The sequence below is a fragment of the Ursus arctos genome, unplaced genomic scaffold (assembly GCF_023065955.2).
Source record: "Ursus arctos isolate Adak ecotype North America unplaced genomic scaffold, UrsArc2.0 scaffold_1, whole genome shotgun sequence".
NCBI classification, from domain to species: domain Eukaryota; kingdom Metazoa; phylum Chordata; class Mammalia; order Carnivora; family Ursidae; genus Ursus; species Ursus arctos.
This window is the reverse complement of record NW_026622763.1, coordinates 79,822,427-79,844,307: the sequence shown is the minus strand read 5'-3', so window position 1 is coordinate 79,844,307 and position 21,881 is coordinate 79,822,427. Positions and strand designations below refer to the sequence as shown.

The 21,881-nt window shown below is 40.2% G+C and overlaps 1 protein-coding gene across 7 annotated transcripts in view; it reads right to left on the bottom strand.

The window, feature by feature from the left end:
* PARD3B (par-3 family cell polarity regulator beta) overlaps positions 1–21,881 on the bottom strand; it is a 980,939-nt gene that overhangs the window by 376,053 nt on the left and 583,005 nt on the right. For all 7 annotated transcript variants that reach the window (XM_044381230.3, XM_026492130.4, XM_057304240.1 and 4 more), the window contains 4 exons: positions 20,701–20,871; positions 16,386–16,518; positions 8,636–8,735; positions 1,655–1,770 (listed from right to left, as the gene is read on the bottom strand). In XM_044381230.3, the coding sequence (XP_044237165.2) occupies positions 1,655–1,770; positions 8,636–8,735; positions 16,386–16,518; positions 20,701–20,871 (520 nt within the window). The remainder of the gene's footprint in view (positions 1–1,654; positions 1,771–8,635; positions 8,736–16,385; positions 16,519–20,700; positions 20,872–21,881) is intronic.

Below are 21,881 nucleotides of genomic sequence, written 5' to 3'. Positions count from 1 at the left end.
CTGCATGGTGCCTTTAAGCCACAGCTTTTGGCACCTGTGTCCTGAGGAAAACAGCTCACGACCTCTATCCAGTGAGGTGAACAAACAGTACTATTGTCCTTTATGGTATAAGTACAATACAGTGTAATGAGTGACTGCTAGCTATACGTATTTTGGAAGGGCTATTTCAATGTAAAAAAAGAAAACTTCTCAAAAGCAAAGTTTTCAGTAACAAAAAATATAAACAGAAACACTGTTTCTGGATACACCTTAGGTTTTATTTTTACAGATTTGATAACAATTTTTCTTTCTTAAAATGGATGCCATTCTTTTCTCTTGCAGAGACTTTTTGGAACTGTATTGCTGGTCACTTTTTGTTTTAATTAAATGAGGAAAATCATCATCTATTCTTGTCCCAAATTAAAAGAGATTTTTATCTATTCATTTTCTTCATAGAGTAATTGGGAAGACAGAACAAAAGATGTTTGTCAAGCACTTTATCAACTGCTCCTCAAATTATTAGTAATAACCTAGGTCACTGTCACACATGGTGCCTTTGGTCTGTCAAGGTTCACGCTGGAGAAAATACCCCTCTCTGACCAGTGCTCAGGTTTTCTATCCCTCTCTCCCTATAGGTGGTCAGAGCAAATGTCTCCTAGTGATCTAGTTAATTTATAGAAACTAGAATCAATTTCTCTTATTTCATCATGATTGAACATTTTTCTGAACTCCTGTAAATGAGTAAGAGATAAGCACTATTTATCAGATTGTTTTGTGGAGAACACGGTTTTGATTATTCCATATTCTTAGTTGCTAACTAATGAAATATGCAATACGTCTCAAGAGGAAACATTTGCAAAGCATGGCCTGCGAGCACCCAGCAGCAATGAGTATTTGCTGAGGGTTTATTTGGCACTGGCACCCTTCTCTCATAGTCCTCTCTTTCCAACAGCCCGTGAGCGCACAGTGACACACTTGGGTGTCTGAGATGTCTTCCGGGGTCCCACCTCCGAGGACCCGGAGAACACCGTTTCCGGGGGCCCTTGCTCGGCCCTAGCAGCCAACAGTCACCCAGAAATTCCCTGCAGAGCTCAGAACCTCACTGAGGTTGTTCAGGCATGGACCCAGGGTACCTCGACCCCCTCCATCTGGCAAACTCAAGGACCCTTTTCCCCTCCAGTGTTAACAGGATCTGGAGATGGGCATTTAAAGAGGTAAATCTTCCCCACTGCTGCCATCCCTATCCACTGCACATAGAGACGGGACACCCTGTGGAAGAGGATTCATTTAACCGTATTATCTTCCCGGGCCCTACAGCAGGTATGCACGCGAGAACTGCAAAGTCACCAGCAGAAGTGAGAATGCAGATACAAAGGCACGTGAGTTACCGATGCTGACGGCATCCAGATCATCCGGAAGGAATAATCATATTTTTCTGACCTTCACAGACCACTTATAAAAATGTCATTGACCTCTCTTTTAAAAAGGGGTAATTACAATTAAATGTGTGAGAGGAGACAGAAAGATGGGATGACCAATGTCCCCTCCTCCAGGCTCCCGCAGACTTCGCTCCCTCAGGTTGGAGCTGAGGAGACAAAGGGAGGACACTCAGGAAGACAGATGGCGGAGGCTGGAGTGCCGACCTGGGACCTGGATGTCTCTCACCCTCACTTACCAAGGTCCATGCTCTTTGAGGCTTTCAGATTCATTGATTCAGGAGGCCTGGCCGGTGTCACAGACCTGAAGCGGATGTTCTGATCTGGAAAATACACTGCCGAATCCACCCCAGAGCTGTGGAAAGAAGCCATATGCTGTACTGAGATTGAGAATAAAAAAATTTTTTTTTTCTTTTGGTAAAGGAAGCAGTTCTCATTTTGAACCCAGCCCTTCCTCATCCCCTCGCCAGCTCCCCACCATGTATTTTCAACCGATTCTGGAATCCCGGGTGGCTTTATGTATTTTATCACACTGTACAATTTAAATAAAATATTCTCTGGCTAATATCATGTTTTCCTCTTCACTGATTTCTGCTAATTGCGACCCTGCTTACAATATATAACTTCAAATGGGAAAGCCGGGCCTGGCAGGAACTGGTGCTTCAAAGGAGGTCAGCAGATATTCCCAGAGCCTAAAAGCGGGGTTAAGAGGTTTCTGAGGGCTGAGCATGCCCTTCTTTTAAAAACAAGTGAAAGGCTTGCATCCTTTTGAGAAGACCATCCTGCTGGAAGACTGCTGGCTGCAGTGGCTTGGTCTCTGACTTCATGTGGGCCTGTTTCCTAAAACTACTGTTCGTATTGAGCAAACAAGCTGCTCATTAGTAACACGAAAAGGAAAGAACAAGAAAAGCACAGTTGACAGTTTAGACACCAGATACATTAAATGCCCATTATAGGTTTCCTAGTGCTTGTAGTCAATCTCAAAGAATTCTATTTCTGCTAAATATTTTATTTAGTTTGCTTGAGGATGGAGGGGATTATGCAAGGGAATTACAGACAATGCCTTATTTCTTGGTCTCGAAATAAATCATATCTATAAATTTTATAAGTTAAATTACAGCTGCTTTCTCTGTTGGTATTCTCATATATTGAGAAAGTTAATATGGTGGCTCATTTCAGCATAACTTTAGTCTTAATTAAGTACAGTGAAACTCAAATCAAGTGTCTGATAAATCTGAATGTACTGAGGTTGAGGTTTTTGAACAGTTGGGATTTGATACTATAAACAGTAAAACAACAATTAAAAAAATGAACCAGTATGAATGAGAATCCCTCGAAAATGTACAGGGGAATCTCAATTTCTTAACCAAATATACCAAAATAAGTTTCATCTTTTCTTGAAACTCATTAGTTATGCAATTCAATACTGCCTTGCAGCAATATTAAAATTAAAACACGGCAATAATAATACTGCTGAGTGAATAAATGACCCTCCATGATTGTAATATGGTGGGGGGCTCGAGGAAGTACCCACGACAGGCAGCAGAGCACAGAGCTCAAGAGCCCAGACATCAGAGAAGTGCTGCTTTGTTCTCAATCCTGTCTGCCCCTGACTGCTGTGGGACCCACGCACATTACTGCACCTCTCTGTGCTTCAATATCGGAGGCATAAAAGTAGGCACTCCCTACTTCACGGGGTTGTTAAAACGAGTTTGTAAAGTAAAAATAAAAAGATGTATAAAGTCAGGAGAATAGATTGTGGCACCCAGTAAATGCCGTAGAAACATTTAGGAAACAACTAAGCAGGTAAATAAATAGACCCGCCTTTGCTTCCCAAATGACCGTCAATTTTTGCTTTTCGAGTCATCTATAGGATTTTTTTCAGTCTCTTTCTTTCTCTGTTTTTGTCAGGGTCTCAGCAGACCTGGGACTAACAGCCCTTCTTCTATTTATTTTCAAAATTTTTTCCTTTTTTATTAACAAATATTATTTATTTGTTTTTAACTGCAGTAAGGTGGACACGCAGTGTTACATTAGTTTCAAGTATACAACATAGTGACTCCAACAAGTTGATACCTTATGCTATGCTCCGCAGGAGTGTACCTAAGGGTAACGTGCCTGATGGTTAGGGGCCTGGGCTAGAGAGCCATGTGCCAGGGTCCGTGGCCTCAGTGTGCTAGTCCCTACAAGAGACGCTATTAGAATGTGTAAAGTTGTTGTAAGAAATGAGGATACAGTATATGCTGACAGTACTGCCTAGAACACAAGGAGAGCTCAATAAAAGTGAGCTGGGGGCGCCTGGGTGGCTCAGTCGTTAAGCATCTGCCTTTGGCTCAGGGCGTGATCCCGGCGTTCTGGGATCGAGCCCCACATCAGGCTCCTCTGCTGGGAGCCTGCTTCTTCCTCTCCCACTCCCCCTGCTTGTGTTCCCTCTCTCGCTGGCTGTCTCTATCAAATGAATAAATAAAATCTTAAAAAAAAAGTGAGCTGTTAAATCTTTTCTTTATTTCTGTAGGTTAGAGAGGGCCTGAGACACTCTTCAGTGAAGAAATTATACATGATTTCGTGCAAGTTTCTCAAGAAATTCAAATCTACTCTTTATAAAGCTTTTTTTGGTTTGTTTTTTTGGCTTCCTCCTTGGTGTCTGGCTTACATTTTCAACAGATAAAACCAGTGACATATAAAAGTATATTCGATGTGGTAGGGAGTGATGACAAAATACCCCAGTTGTGACCAAACAGCTTGTACCACCAGGATCACGGACACTGGCCTGGCATAACAGCAACGCTCTGACTGTTTCGGCCCATTTTAAAGAAGAATTCTGAGAGGCTACTGTGAACATGAGCTTCCCCCCGAGCCTTGATGTTTTGGAAGCACTTGCCTTTAAACGTGTTATTCGACATTTATTTGCACTTAGTTTCACATCCTTTGATCTCTTGTGATGATGTGGTTTTAGTGTCAGAAAGACTCACGGCCTTCACAGAATCCGAGAATTTAAGAGCCGGAAGGCATTAAAGGTCACCTCGTCTAACTCTTCATCTTGCAGATAAGACACTGAGGCCCAAAGGGGAGGCTGCTGTTCCAAGGTCACACAGCTGGCCAATGGCAAAGTGAGGACCAGAACTGTGGTTTCTTCATTCTATCTCTCTCAGAGCCACAAAAGCTTTGGCTAAAATGGTGGCCATCCTGGGGCATGGGTGCTGCTGATACTGATTCCACGACATCAAAACGTTCCCTTTTTTGGGCAAATTCACTCACTGTCTTATGCTGCTTGCATTTTAGGTTAGCTTTGTGTTTCGGTAGCGAGCACATACCATGAAATAAAAGGAAAGCAAAGCGTTAGGCCACACAGATGCCCTGTGTTACAATGAAAGCCATTAGGGAGATAGTTTAGGACCAACACGAATATTCCTCATTAAAACTTAGGTGGCACTGCATTGAAAGAGCTCTGCTCAAGGGAGACTATGAGAATCTACCCAACTGAGGAACACACTGCTTAACTCACTTTATTGTCTTGCTTTACCAAACGAGGCATTCACTGACAAATTAAATACAAGAACTCAAATTTTTTGAGACACTCGGGAAACAATGATCCCCATCCCCATTTTAAAAAAAAGCAAAGTGGCAATGCCCCTTGATGCGATAACATCAGGTAAGGATCTGTCTAAATAAAGTGAGTTTTTTGGTACAAGTGTTTACATATAATGAAGGCTGGACAAAGAAATAAAAAGCTGCTTTGTACAAATGAATGTGACAAGTGTTCGTGTGTGTGCGCATGTGTGTGTGTGTGTGTATACACACTATATGTACCTGAATATATCCATTAAATTGATGACAGTGATTTACACATCTGTTGCCATTGCTTTGAATGTGACCAAGTGTACATTTTGAAACCTTCGATAGAAGGACCCATTTTGCCATGGTACGAAATAAGAAATAAGGCAAGATAAGGCTGATATTTAAGGAGGGAAGTGTAATATGAGAAATTACAGGATTAGAGCCAATATAGTGCATATGGCCCATGTGAGCACACAGTGCACTTAAATAATGACGTGTGGGATTGAATTAGTGTGAAAATATTTTAGACATGTGAGTGATACTAGTAAGACCATTTGTAATTTTACGCTACGTGTTAGAAGTTTTTGGAGGGAAAGGGTGACACAGTGATTAACTATAAAATCTGACATCTTTTAATTTTGAAGAAAGTTAGCATGTGCTCGTGGCTGAGTGGGCTGCATTGGAGGCTGGAGGCTGTGGGAAGCTGCAAGTTGACAGCAGGCCAAAGACACATTTTAGATAAAGGCCACATTTTCAGCATGAACAACCAGGGGATCTATCAAATCGAAATGATACCCAATGTCAAATTATGCTGCCTAATGAATAAATAAAGGTAACAGGAAACATATGCCAGTGTCCTGGATGTGGTGACAAATCAGGAATGTGAAAGACATGTAAGACCCAGCCATGAATGTTCAAGGAGAACTGTCAGAAATCAAAAGGAGGGAGAAGAAGATTTTGAGAGGTATGGGGGAAAAAAAAAACCAAAAAAACAAATCTGAAGTCCCAGGTGTCCATCCATGAACAGGCTTTGACAATTGGCTACTATGAGTGAGAGTAGCATCAGAAAGGAAGGGAGGGAGGGGAGAGACAGACCCAGAGAACCCAGAGAGAACGGAGAGAGGAAAAATATGAACATGTAGAGAACAACCAAATGTTGTCTGAACTGTTAATAAAATTCAATATATTCTGTCTGTTTCTAATTTGCCTTAAATCCTCCCTGACATATGACAGTAGAAAATATACTTCCTTTATATTTTTTATTTAGACACATATATTCTTAACTTTTGTCCAATAACTGGTGACATGATACTACAAGTAACTTCAGTAAATTCCTGATGTCATTTTGGTTCAAGATACAGGCATGAAGTTTGATCACATTTGCATCTCACTTCTCATGGAATAGTTGTTTTCTGTTTCACAAGGCTGGCTACATCCCTAAAAGCACCACTTTTTCCTTTCAGAGGGCTTTTAACTTTTTTTTTTTTTTTTTTTGAAAGCCAGGGCAGCCTCCCTTGCTCAACCCTTCTGGCTCCCTTCCAACCCTTCCTTCATCCCAAGTTCCAGGCAGCCAAAGCCCCCCTGCTGCTGCCGGTCACCTAGGCAACGCAGCAGCTTGCAGGATGGTGCGGGTCACGAGATCCCAAGGGGAAGAGTTTCAAAGCTTTACATTTGTTCCTTCCATCTCAAAAATGTCTCTGGCTCTGTCCCTTCCTCTCTAGCCATGCTGTTCCACTCTTCATTCTTACCAGCCCTCTCTTCTCCTGCCAGTCCCCAGACTGTCCTTGTTTATGGCTTTCCCCATCCACAACTGAACTCACTCAACCTGATAACTGTCATCAGCACCTCCTGCCATGCCCCCCCTCCAGAAATCTGTGGCGACACTGAAGAAGCCAAAAAGGCCATTGTTAATTCCCGATAATTCCATGTCTGCAATATCTCCGATGCCCTCTCTCACCTGAAGAGGCTTCTCATCTGAAAGCTTCTCCCCACCCTCCCCAGCACAGATCCTTAGTACCTTTTCTGTACTGGCCTCGAAAATGTCCAAAGAGTCTCTGGCTCCCAGTGGATATTAATCTTTCTCCATCTCCTTAATGCCTGTTGTACACAACTAAAACCCAGGTCTTATCATGAGGTCTGCTGAAACCCCACGATAAGGTTTGACCATCTAATGAGGGAAGTCTGTATTCCTTATCTTTGCACCCTGGGCTTTAGCATCTGGCCAGTCAGCCCTGATACACGTTGCACCAATCAACTTCCTTCCCCCACTGCCATGCTGTTACTTCTACCCTTCTCTCTCTCTGAAATTCCACTCCCTCCTGGGCTTTTCTCATGTGCACCTCCAATTTATACTTTGAGGTTTAGTTGAAATGTCTCTTTTCCCATAACATTTCCCCCGATTCCTCTATCTGGAAGCATTCTCCTCTGCCTTGGATGTCCAGAGCATAGCATTTTCTCTATTCCTTCTGGTAAATATCACTTTGTATCTTGTGTGCTAGTTGTCATTTTTACCTACTGGCCTACCACCTTCTTGAGGGTAGGGTTTATATTTGATTCATCTTTGCATTATCCCACCATTTTTGCATGTATACACAGGATAAACAGTAAAGAAGAATGAATGAAATTATTTTTTAAACGCATTTTATTATGGCCACCAAACTGTCATTTTTGATTCAGGTTTGAGGAGGGCAATGGAAATGAATGGACAAAATTAAATACGTCCACATTTCCTTTCAAGAAACCCCTAGAAAACTGATCTAGAACATTACTGTAATTATCCATCCAGTTGGTGAAATTGTATTTGAATCAGATGGCTGACTTCAAAAGTGTAGGAATCAGAGATAGCTAAATATAGGTAGGCTTCCAGCTAATAGAGTTAGCTACACTCTTTTTGTGTTGCTTTATTTTTAGCAGATTGTAATAAAAAGCATAATAAGAATGACACCAGCATTGCTGCAAGAAAAATGAAAAAATTTCACAGGATTATCCTGGGACATAGAATGGAATAAAATACACAGTTTTTAACAGCCATAATAAATACAGAAAATAGCAAAGGGACAAGTTAATGATTTTTAAAACTCATCAGAAGAACAAAATCTATGAATTCCACTAGTCAGATGGTGTGTATACTTAGTAAATCTCTCTCTCTCATGCTTGTGAGATTCTAAAAATTATTGATTTTTTGGTTTCTATTACAGAGTGGATATAATATTGGGCACTCTTTTCAATATTTTAGATTATATATGGTGTTGCTTTAATTTTTAGATTCCATTAACTTTCTTGGAACATTTATTTTTAAAATACCTTTAGGGTTTGCCAATTACCAAAAAACCCCACAAAAAACAACTAAGCTTTATGTCCTCTCAGGTTTGTTTTATACCTTCCCATAGAACCTTTTGAGTTCTCTGGTTTTTCAACATGATCAAAGAAAGTTCAACATTTTTTTTCAACATTTTATAATATATGATGAATCTTAAATTCCAGGAAGCAAAATATGGACACTCTAAACTGCTAACTTTAGCTATGAGGAGTTTTCACTGAAAAGGAATTATTGATGCTATGAGATTTCCATTCTGGAAAGAAACAATTTAAAAATCAGGTTCCTGGGTTTTCCCGGAAACACCGTAATGGGGAACATCTACGATCTATCATTTTGTCAGTACCTGTGGCTGTAATCTTCAGTGCCCAATTCCAGAATGGGATGTGGTGGTGGAGAAGGTGGGACCTCAGCCTCGGCCCATCCGTCACTGGGGAGCAACAGCTCTAAAAACCAAAGAAACAATGCAGCTGTGGTCAATGGGAGACAGACCTGTTTGGTGCCTGGCTTTGTGGCAGTCCGTCTCAACGGAGGCAATTTTCACCAACACAAAAACCAACCTGGAAGAAATAAGTCCTCCTACAGAACTGATTCAGGATTTGTATGGGAGCTAAAGCAGCCCTGTCTGAGGAAATCTAAGCCTGCTAATAGGTTTTTACACTGGTGACCGGCTTGCAAACCATGGCAAGCCAAGACCGTGCATCTTGAATGTCTTTTCCCACCTACGAGAGGCTGACAGTAGCTCAGGACGTGTGTTCTGTGGCAGATGGACAAAGCCATCTCTTCCATGCCTTACCGGTTTTATAAACAAGACTCTCTCATGAATATGCTGGATTATGTGGTGATTTACGTATTTACCTTTGTGACAAAAGTACTTAACAAAACAAAACAAAACAAAACATGAGATACTGTGTATCTATCTACTCACCATTTAGAGATGGTAGAAGGGGAAAAATACTCTTTTTGCATCAATGCCACAATGGAAATACGTGGGTTTGAGGCCTTGGAAGCAAAAGACTAGGGTCGGACCTGGTTTTCTCACCTACTTAAAATGCACACTTTTTCAGTCTATTCTACTCTGGAAGAAATAGACATGCCTCCTGCATCTTAGTACAACCAATAACAAGCAGGTCTGTTGAGATCTTCTCGTGTGCCAGACGTTGTGCTAAGCATTACGTACGTTATGTCCTCTAACACTTACCCTTATTACCAGCACTAATGAATGTATGCAGAGCACGAGAGCGCGACCTGGGAGACAGTCAAGTTTGTGCAGCGAGCCATGTCTCCAGTCATGGCTCCCACTACTGTGTGAACGTGGCCCAACCATCCAACTTCTCTAAGCCTCAGTTTTTAAATCTATAAGGTGGGGATGAGAATAGTTTCATTAGAGGAATATAAGGATTCTATAAGATGGTGCATATTCCCACAGATTTATCAAATGCAAAGTGCTAATAAGCAACTGAAAGATTATTCTTCTACGCCTCCTCAACTCTACTGTGTATCTATTATAGTGAGAGATGTGGTAAAAGGTGGACCCTATTTGCCCTTGATTTCTGGAACAAGAGAAAACTGTCTTTATCCCTGTGAAATGCTGCTGGTAACAGAAGCTGCTTGACTTGCCCACATGCCAGATGTGATGGTTACTTTTAAGGTTAACTTGACTGGGCCCAGGGTACCCAGATAATTATACCTTATTCTGGGTGTTTCTGGAAGGTTGTTTTTTGGGTGAGCTTAGCATTTAAATCAGTAAAGTAGGCTGTCCCCCCATAATGTGGGTGAACCTCATCCAGTCAGCTGAAGGCCTGAGTAGAACCAAAATGCTGACCCTCCTTTGAGTAGGAGAATTCTTCCTGCCTGGCTGTCTTCAAACTGAGACACTGACTTTTTTCTACCCTTGGACTTAAACAGAAATATTGACTTGAGTCTGCGGGCTTTCAGAGCGGGACTACACCGCTGGCTCTGCTTGGTCTCTGGCTTTGCTCCTTCACCTTGAAGATGTTGGGACTTGCCTGGCTCCATAATCATATGAGCCAATTCCTTATAATCAGCCTCATTATATTATATATTATATTATATTATATTATATTATATTATATTATATTAGTTATTACGTGTTATTATGTATGTGTCATATATATTGTTATACATTATGTATTATTATATGATGTAAAATATAATGTCTATTATACCATAAATACATATAAATACAAATACATCCCATTGGTTCTTCTGTGGCGAACCCTGCTCCAAGCTCTGCCCCAGGGACTAGTAGAAAATGGAGGTAGTTCCAGCAGTGCCGACATGTCCCTGGGTAGGAGGCTGGAAGCAGGAGATCTGATGGGCAGGGTGACTGGGGTATCGAAGCATGGTGAGCAAAGGCAGCCAGCTCTGTATCCCTGCACCTCCCTCCACCCAAGTGATCTAGTGCTTTGGTAATATGGCGGCAGTCAGGCAGCCGGACACTTGCTGAGAGAAACAGAACAGAAGAATACACTGTAAACTGCAGACAAGGGACCTATTGGGACAACATTTTCCACTAGCTCTAATCTCTCTACCCTCAACTATTTAGCCCACCTTTCACACTGGTGATAAACACAGCTGTGATCATGTAACTTGGCCTCTCAGAAACATTTCAGTTGCATGCAACAGCCTGGAGAATAAAGGTCTCCACCCCTGGCAGGCAACATCAGCTCCTGATCACACATCAGCTACCCAAGACCACCTCAGCTCCCCAACCACAAGCCTGGGCTTTCCTGCCTCACTGTGTTTGCTTACATAACTGCAAAATCCACTCCTATCTATCAAAGTCCCACCCTTCTCTCAAGATCCGTCTCAATATTTTTAGAACAGTGGCAGAGAAGACTAGTGCTTACTCTACGTTCCTCCTCTCTTCCTGCACATACAGACCCCATTTCCCAGCCTTCTTTGTACCTAGACTAGTTCTTGCCGATAGCATGTGAGTTGTTCTGGTCATTGACATCCCCAGCGTCAGCGGTTACAAAAGGGTTCACACTCTCCACCTTTCTCAACCCCCAGCTGCAAGCAGCACTGGATGAGCCTATAGAAAATGGCCTAGCTACCAATGGAAGGAGCCCAGGTCCCTCCATCACTGCATGGAGCACAGCTCCCATGCTCCTGCTACCATGCCTCATTGGGCTGCGATAAGACAAGAAAAATACTCATTGTCTTTATCCACTGACATTTGGGGTTTATCTATTACTATTATGGAAAATCATTCCATTTATAACATTTATCACATGTTGCTTTTGCGATGAGCTATCTATCATCTATGTATCTATATCTATCTCTCTTATTGGACTATAGAGAAACACCTCCTTGTCGTTTTTCTCCTTTCCCTCCTCTTCTTCAGCATCCTCTCTGGATTCTTTGTTTCATTATAGTTGTTACATTTACATTTTTTTTTTTAGAGAGAGTGAGAGAGAGAGAGGGAGAGAGAGATACTGCACTGGGGGGAGGGAAGGGCAGAGGGAGAGGGCGACAAGCAGACTCCCTGCTGAGCAGGGAGCCTGACATGGGGCTCGACCCCAGGACCTCGAGATCATGACCTGACCTGAAATCAAGAGTCAGGCGCTTAACCAACTGAGCCTCTCTGGTGCCTCTGTCACCTTTAATTTTTATTTCATCCACATGAACAATCTACATATTTTTAAAGTATCTATAGGTACAGAGGTAAATATCGTATTTGTTAACTCTCTATCCCTGGTACATTTTTAAACATATTCAGATGCTATAAGGAATTTATTTTCTCATGGCCCAAACACCTCTATTAACCCTCTATCAGTGTGAAAATATAGAATTCTTTTCTTCAAAAAATAATATTTCTGGATTTCATCACGCGTACAAGGTTAAGTCTTGAGGTCAACCTATATATATGCCTGTGAATGTCGACAGCGCACCCTCAAGTAAGTCCTTCATTCATGACCCAATGACCCTTATTGTAATCATCTTTTTTTATCATTGTTACTTGTTTTACAGACTCCATCCTGCGAGCGCCAGATGAGAAAAGAAGAGTGAAAGGGATTGCCACTTTAGACAAGGGCTCAGGGGGCTATGGCCCTGGTTCAAAACAAGCCCGCCATCTGGTTTTGTACATAAAGTTTCATTGAGCAGTTATCCTCATTCATTTACATACTGTTCATGGCTGCTTTTGGACTACAGAGGCAGAGATGAAGAGCTGAGACGGAGATCCCTTGGCCTGCAAAGCCTAACATACTTACTATCTGGCCCTTTACAGATAAAGTTTGATGGCACCTGATTTAGATTTTTTTTAATTAAAAAAAAATTAAAGTCTATTCTTAAGGGCCATAACAGTATTGTATTTTTTTTTTTAAACCCTGATGGTGTTTCCTGCCCAATGGAGATATCCAATAAACATCAGTCAAACTGAAAAGTATAACGCAATTTCTGTACACCACTCCAGAGGGAGTGACTTACGTGCTACAGAGGAGTGGACACAAGCTGGTTCCCCAGAGAAGGCACATTAGGAATAATTATACATTATGTGTCTGCTCAAAGGACCTCAGGGAACATGGATCCAGTGAGACAGGACACAGAACCAAAGGGGCTTGATTTGGGGTGGGGATGGAAGTCCTAAGGACCCTCACTGGGTGGTGATCCTGGGCAGACTTAGGGCGATGGGTGACTCACACATGGGGCTGGGGTGCAGTTGAGCTGAAAGGGGAGGGGAAGCAAGAGTAGAGCACAAAAGGAGGAGGTGAGAGCAATGAAAAGAGAACTAATAACAAAGCAGAGGCAAATGGTGCTTATTACTATTACTTAACCATTACTTGGCCAGGGGTGAGATCTACCGGCAAAATTCTTCAGAAAATACAGTGTTGGTATTTCATATTCTTTATTACCATTTAAATGCTCAATAGGATTTTATAAGTAAACCCTTGGGACACAGCCCCCATCCTGACCCCTTGCATCTTGGGGCACCACACTCATCCTACTGCAGGCAATGCTAGCAATTCTCCAACACAAATGTGAATTTTCTGGTGTTACAATTTCTACAAATGTTAGTTCTAAAAAATGCCTTTTCCATGTAACAGCTTGACAGGAGTATGTGTATATATCTATAAAAAATAACCAAGGAACTGTGGGTGGTATGTACTATTATTACAAAAATAGATGGAACCCAGCATATCAACATTGGATTTTTAAATATACAAAGGAAAGGAAAAAGAGAAGAAAAAAGAAGTGAATGTTTTGGCTGTAACAGTTCCTTTCCTCACTAGACATTACATTTTGTCAACTCAATCTTGCTTTTCTGAAGCGGCTCCTTAAAGAACTTGGTCGTGTTGAGTCAACATGTACGTTTCATGAATCTTACCGGCCTCTTGCTACCTCATGTGCGTCTGAAACTCAGAAATTCTCAACGGTTCCCCAAATTCTAGATGTTTATAGTATGACAGATGATGACCATGATATTCTTCTATGGCATTACGTTCACAAGTTCTATTATATGCATTTTTATCTCTAAGTCAATAGGCTTACAGAAGAGTCAGAGAATTTCATCTACTTGTCTCTTATGATTAAAATTTAATGGGTCTATGCCTTGATAGGCCTAATTCTTTACCCAATCATTGCATAACAGATCTACGAAGAAATAACAGCAATAGCTTTTTCCTGCCTTAAAAAAAAGTAATGTTCAGTGCATCCCTTCTTGAAAGAAGTGGATTTTTTTGTCACCTTGGAAAATCAACATGGGGGGAGGAAGTATAGCAGGGAACTTGTAGGTAAATGACCTGTGTGGTTTTTCACTGGTGTAAAAAAGTTGTTCTACCTGGAGGTAAGTCTCAAGAAGAAGAGAACAGACAGACTCCCAGTGGTTGTCTGTGGCCCCATGTGCCCAAAGGACCTAACTGTTCAGTGGAAATACAAACTAAAACATTCTATTAAAGTTTCGAAGTATTATGACATTTTATTTTTAGCATGTGCTTCGACCGGACTCTATTATTTAAATTTTTTTCCAGTATATCCTTACACTTTAACTAGTTCTATAGTTTCATTATTTTGGCCTTTGCTGTCCCCTCTAGAGATAACTGTCCCATTTCCCTGAATATCTCGAAGTACTCTAAAAATACTCTGTGTAATTATCACTCCAGTGTCAATATTTTATAGTTACTAAAAATGAGGGGCATCTGGCCGGCTTAGTTGGTGGAGCATGTGACTCTTGATCTCAGGATTGTGGGTCCAAGCCCCTGTTGGATGTAGATATTATTTAAAAAATAAAACCTTTAAAAAAAAAAAAAGGAAACAAGATAGGGGATAACGTGCCCACTACTCCTTTGGATGTCACTGGTATAATTAAGAATAAAACCCTGAACTTGGATTGTCACTGTATCACATGTTGCTTGAGAATTAAATGCCAATCAAATTATGTAAAGCCTAGATATTTTAATACACATGGCAATGTTCTTGATCGTTATACGGGCACAGTAGAGAGAAAGCCGTTCTGGTCTATGGAAAACTTGCTGTTCCTTCCCCAGATTCTCCTGCTACTGTGATTTAAGGTCTCAGAAAGAGATCTCACTTTGTCAAGACAAATTTTAATTTCTTAAAGAAGACAAGAAAAGACAGAGTATTTCTTTATCTGATACAAAGTTAAGTGAGCTTTTAATGACATTCTTGGTGTCAGGTGAAAGGACTTCAACAGTTTCAAGGGACCAATGTAAGACAGGGTCCAAGCTGTGGTTTAGGGAATGAACTTGAACCAGAGAGATAGGGGGAGAATCCAGGCTCTGCATGGATCAAGTACGTGGTCTTGGGTTAATTATTCACTCTCTATTTCTTCATCTGTAAAATGAGGATAATAGTATTACCCACTTCCAGTGTGCATGTAAATTGCGTAACACAGAATCTAACAGACAGTAAACACTTAATAAATAAATGGTCACAGCTGTTGCTGCTACTCTCACTAAAATGGACCAAGTCAGAGGAAAAAACAACATCCCATTCTGATGAAACAATTTAATTCTAGAGGAATCTGAGATGGATAAGCCTGTTCTGATGGAGTTCTCAGAGGTTAGAACTTGTTCCCATGTAGTTAAATTTTGGTAACATCTTAAATGTAAATAAGGGATCGATTACATAAATAGTACCTGCATTCAACAAATTACTATGCAATCACTGCATGTGATGCTGTAAAATATTCAATGACATAGTGAGATGATCATACTGTGTTATTAATTGAAAGAGCAAATTTCCTAAATATTATATATATAGTGTATTTCATTTTCATTTCATTTTATATACACATGTTTGCATGAAGGAAAGACTTGAAATACAGACATAAAAATGTTAACAATTAGTATCTTTGATAGTTAGAAGTAGGAGTAATATTAAATTTCCTTTTTATTGCTTTTCCCTAAATTTTCTGTAATGAATATGTATTGCCTTTGCAATACTAAAAAACTTATTTTTTTAAAAAAAGGACATGTAGGGAAATTAAAAAAAAAAATTCTCGGTGACCTAAAGTATGATTTTTTAAAAACAAAGCAAAGTCCAAATGTCTCATATCCAGAGCTCTACCAGTACAGGATAATAAGGGAAAGACAATGTAGTGAGGGAATAATAAGAACCTTCCAGCTGTTACACAATGGTCTCGGTTTGTGGTATTTACCACACTCTTCCTAGAATCTGTGAATCATGTTATGACCATCTTATGGTTTAATACTAGTCCATACATTTTTTTTTTTAAGTTTAATAGTTATTTACATCAGGTAACATCCAATACTTACAGGATTGTTAAAAAAAAAAAAATCACAGTTTGCCATTTTGGTTCTCCATTCTGCCATTTTGTTTTTGTTTGGTTTGTTTTACACATAATCCTCCGTGTGTGGGGCAGCAAGCATAGAAACTGTCACTTAAACTGGAGGCAATGCCAGGAATCTGCTTCACAACTTCTGAGTCAGCTCTCCCACCCATCATCTCTCCGTGTTCATGACTCAGAGTAACAAAGCCTGCACTTAGTCTAATTAACTTCCCTTCGTCCTTCTTAAAAAAAAAAAAAAAAAGATAGTCTTCTGTTTTCTCATGCCATTTGCAGTAAATGGAAATGGACAGACTCTTACCTTTCTGTTTGTCTTGTGAACTGTAAGTGCCAAATGGATGCAATGAACTATTATCATTTCTCCTGGAGGTGGTTATAGTGTTTTGACAATTCTCATAGCATGGCTTCGAAAAGGCCCCACACTCTGCAGGCTCCTAAGGGATGAAGGTAAAAATTAGCATTTGCTTTTTGAGTGTGTTCAAACTTGGTTCATGAAAGCAAAGTAGGAGAATGATCCATTTATGAGTGATCTCCCGAAAGTCTACTGCACAGACACTCTCAACTGGAAAATCAAAATGGCCTTATCAGTGAAAACATCTCTGACTATGAAATACAAAAAATACTGACAATGCAGTGCTAAGGACTCGGAGTACTCATGGCCAACGCCAAAGAAGATTAACTTTATTCTTCTTTCCCCCCACTTACAACTGGCGTCTTTCAAATTTCCTTCCATCTGGGAGTACAGCTTGTGGCAGTGTCAACACAAGAATAACGGTTCGTGCCAAGGGTGTTTTTCTGCCAGCCAGCTGGTTCCTCTCTCTCTCCCTCAGCGACTAAGTGCATATGCTCTAGGACAAGTCAGAACCTAAGCAGGTTTGCTACCCAAATGCCATGAGTGTCTCCCACTGCACACGCCAGGTCTGTTGGCCAGAAGCTAAAACAAACTCTGTGACAAGGCCAGGCAGTGGTCCTTTTGAGCTTTTTCCCCACTTTTGGATATCTTCCCCTCCTATTTGGATGTTGACAGCCTGCAAACAATTCACAGTGTCCTCAAGATGGCTGATTCCGGAGTAACACGCCCACAAAGCCTGTTGCACAGGTGTGAACAGGTAGCAGACAGGGGCCAGTTACGGAGAGCTCCAGCTCCTTGTTCAAGAGGATGGAGACATGGAGAATGGGGTTCTGCTCCTGCTCGGACTACGTGTCTAACAGAATTCAGGGAAGTCATGTAGAAGCCACCTCACCGTTGTGCCCTTGACCATTTGTGAGAGGAACAGGCGGAAAACAGAAACACAGATCTGATCCCCAAAGCTCTTTACTTCTGAGCAAAGCATTTGGCCCGAACAATTGTATTATGCTTTCCTCTCAGTTACAAAAACTCCGTATCTTGCTAAACAAAATATTTAAAACATTCAGTTACTGCATTCTTAAAATGTTTTCAGCTGCTGCAGGTCTGTTAGCTTCTCGTCTTAATAACACTTTTCCCACACCCAGTGTTACCCTCTGCCTCTGTATTGCTGGTCAAACCAAACTCAGCAAACTACTCCTAAATTAAAGCTGGAGCTCTGGCAGGCAGGAGAGGTAGGACTTAATTTCACGTAGCCTTGTGCTTTAACAACAACAACAAGAACCAAAAAAAAAAAAAAAAAAAAAAAGAAAAGAAAAGAAAAAAGAAAAATATTCTGCTTTCCCAGCTCTTTGATAAATGACACAATCGATATCCCAACTACTGATCAGTAACCAGCCTAATTAAAGTATTCAGCTTGTAAAATAGAGCTGTCGGGAGCCCTCCATTAGTGTCCCGGCCAATAAAAATATAATGGATTTTTAAACATATTCTGCTTCTACCAAGATGAGCTTGTAGTGGGGAGGGAACTGTTTTGGGGAAGGGGGATTGAAAAAAACAGGTCATAACCCATTTTTTAATACTAAGTCTCCAGGCTCAAATAGAATTACAATTGAACCTCAAGCTCGTGCTTTGAAAAACATGTTTCTGTTTAAAATGATTTTGATTCAATCAAGGACTCATTATGTATTCTTCACGAGGTCCTCATCAGAACTGTTTACGTATCTTGTACATCTGGGTAATGTGGGAAAATACTCCAACAACTATATATTTTGACTTTCCTTAAGTAGCTTCTTCAATTTTTTTTATATCAATATAATGTTCAAGTAACCATTTTGGTATTCTTGCCAAATCCAACTAATTGATTTGCCTGAATGTATGAGCAGCGCTGAGACCTTTTTCTCAGGGATGCTGCTTTTTCATTATTCCTGAGGGTGATAGCGGCCCTGCAGGAGAAGACACCAGAAGCGTGAGTGCACAACATACGCTTTAACACAGTAAAACACAAAACTGGGAGATCAGATAGACCCAAAACTTTGTTTTGGGTTTTTTTTTTTTTTCCAATTTAATAAAGATTAGTTGTACATTAGAGGCTGCTGTCTTCATAGGAAAAAAATGTTCTTTAATCTTTGTAGGTACTACAGAGATTCCTGAGAGCTGAGAGCATCAAGTGCCTGCCTGCTCACTCCCCATGGAAAGCAGGTAAATATTAGGGAAACTAAAAAGGGACCTTGTTTAAACGTCCTCATCAAAATTGTTTTTTGTCCCATTTCCTAATTCCCAATTAATCTCTTAGTGAGCTATATTAATAAGACACTTGCGAGGATGGGCAACAAACCGAAAGTTTAGTACTTTCTTCTGATGGAGTAATTGTCAACCCACCACAGAGTGGAAGAGTGGAGGCACATGCAATGAAGAAGAATGGACATGAGAAAATGTCTCAACTAGATGAGCCCAAATACAGAACGCTTACCCACCAGGCACGTGCCTGTTTCAGAAAAACATGTGAAGAAAGGGAAGGGGAGAGGTGGCGGACGTAACACTTAACAACCATGTTCATTTTTTCTTTCTTTTCTTTTTTTCCTTAACTTTTGCTTTTTGCACAGGTGTGGTACTCTACGGCAGTGCCCCCCAGAGTTTTCTCTTAGTTGAAGTATCTGTGTTCCAAGAAATCTTAAGGGAGACATAATACACAGATGCACAGAGGGGTGGCTTAGGGGCCCACGGGCATCCTTCACGCCCATCCCTGCCAACTGGGTACCACGGATCCCGAGGCTCTAGAGTAAGAATCAAATTAAACCAGAAAGGAGCCAATTCCATCATGGATGGAAGCAACAGATAAGGGTTTTATAACTATGTACATAAGTAAAACCCATTAAATATTCATGGCAGCCTCTCTGTCACTTAAGCAGACACAAATGTTGAAAACGAGTTGGCTCATTATATATAGTCTCCAGTAATTGGCCAATTTACATTTATTTAACATTTACAAGGTTATGTACAGAAGAGTAAAAAGGTACAGTTACTCTCTTCCAATAGCCGATAATATAACAAAGTGAGATATAGTTTATAAGTTTGCTACTTCAGCTGACCCTCTCAGATAAAATAGGTCTCAGATGCATCTTTTATTCATTCATTCGACAATATTTATTAAGTGTCTACTGTGTGCTGGGAAATGAGGATACATTAAGGGATAGAAGACAACAGTATCTGTCATCTGCGAGTACTGAGCACTCAACTATGTATGTCTTCACATAGCCAGAAAACGGACAATCTGGGATTCTTACTCAAGTAATCCAAAACTTTAGAGCCTAAGCTTTTAGCTACTATGAGTTTCAACTACCTTCTACTATTGTTTAATTTGAAAAATCCTTTCTTTTTATTTTTAAGTTGAACGTATTATTAAAACTAATATTTTATATTAGTGTGTTAACAGCATTCTATGTTAACTGCATATTACTATATTATACAAACATTACTTGTCCTCAGAGAATATTTGTGCCATGGGCTCATGTTTTTTTTAACTCTTAACTATGATCAACTGTTTTCTTTTTTTCTTAAAATATTTTTAGGAGCATTTAATAATTATTTTTCATATATAAGAGAAAATAATGTTTTAGGAATATTTTATATTTATTATAAATATATTAATATACTTGTATAATTTAATAATATAGTTGTGTAATATAAATACATTTATTTCTTACATTTAAAAAAATCCATAAAAAATCATGATAAAATACTGCAAAAATACTTAATTAAAAACATCTATTTAATAGCATGCAGCAAGCAGCTTGCTTAATAGATCAAGTTTTAAATTAGTTAAGTTCCAGGTCTATATTATCCATGGGCACATTGTGGGGGAAATATACTACATTATAACAATCTTCACATTAAGCACTCTATACATATCTGATTAAGAACTTTCTAAAGTATGGACTCTATGAGCACATCAATCAAAAAGTATATAAAGATGTTATATAGTTTATTATACAAATAAAGTCCAAAGCTCTAGAAATTTCTAGTGGGAAAAAAACTAGAAAATATGGACCTGTTACATTTGATAAATTACTTACTTCATATGTACATTTTTATACTTTCTAGTTATACCTATAATATACAACCATGTGTTTGCCACATAAATCCATCAGAGCCCTTCTGGGGCATATTTTCCCAACTTCAGAATCAGTATGATACTAAGTGATGGAACTTTGCATATTTTAGGTGGCCATCTGGGCAATTTGCTGAGGGAACTCAAGATATGCATCACCTCCAGTGGTCTCTCTGGTCTCCGCAGAATCACCAATTGGATCATCCCTCGAATGTTTCCTTCCATGGACATTGATCGCCTCAGTGTCTCCATAGCTTCGTGGTTGGACTTTCCCAAAAGAGATTCCCCATTAACGGCAATCAGCTGGTCATTCATCCGCAGACGACCATCCTAGGGCAGAGGGAAGGAAAAAACAGTATTAAATAGAGAAAAGTATGGTGATGATGGATGGCTATTTCAGAAAAAGTTCAAGTTTAAAAAGAAAAAAAGAAAAAAGAAAAAACCAGCCATTAGGAATGATTTATTTTCTATGGCAGAACAAGGTTCTGGAGCTTATCAAATAGTCACAAGTACTAACAATAATGAACTGTGTGAAAGTATGTTGTAGAAATCTCAGAGTCCCAAGCTGCAATAATTTAGACATTTGTATAATATCTCTTACCTAAATCTTTGGCAAGCATGCTAACCTAGCCTGATTCTGCCATTTTCTCTGGCAGGGACCATGTTGGCTCAGGAAAGGGGGTTTGGAAACAAAAGGAAGTGGTCACATCACTTGAAACAAGGGTTTGCATTTGCAGGCACAGAGAGACATTATGCTTAAATGTTGTGTGTTTGACAGTGGTAATGTGTCTCCTAGATATTACCACTAGCTCTGTTGAATGGTGCTGAAAAAGAAAAAAACTTATGTAATTTTCTCTAACACAACCAAAAAGTTGCTAGTCTGCTAGTCTGCAAAAGAACACAGAGGTGTGCAGTGAAGGACCAATTTGCTATGATGTCTTCTGGCAGAACAAGCGCGATAAAGGACACTGTCAAGCTTTTTGCAAGGAGCTCTGACTGATGAGTACTTTTACCCAGAATCTTCGGGAAACCACGTACTACAAAGTGCACAGAGGCTCAACGTGTGGATAGGCAGCCTGGATTTGAGTCTAAATCCCTTCTGGGCACTAGTCATCTTCAGCCAGAAGCATCACACAAGCTAGAGACTACAGCGGTAGCTAACAAACTGGGGTGTCAGCTCTGCCGACCGAACGACTTGAGGGGACCACAGTGCCTCTCCCCCGCAGGCAGCCTAGAGGGAAAAATCCTCAAAATACTAACAGATTAGGGACATGCCTTATGCCTGTTTTCACACTAGGGTAGAAAGTTCTCACTACAAGGCACAGGTGCAGTTTTAGGAA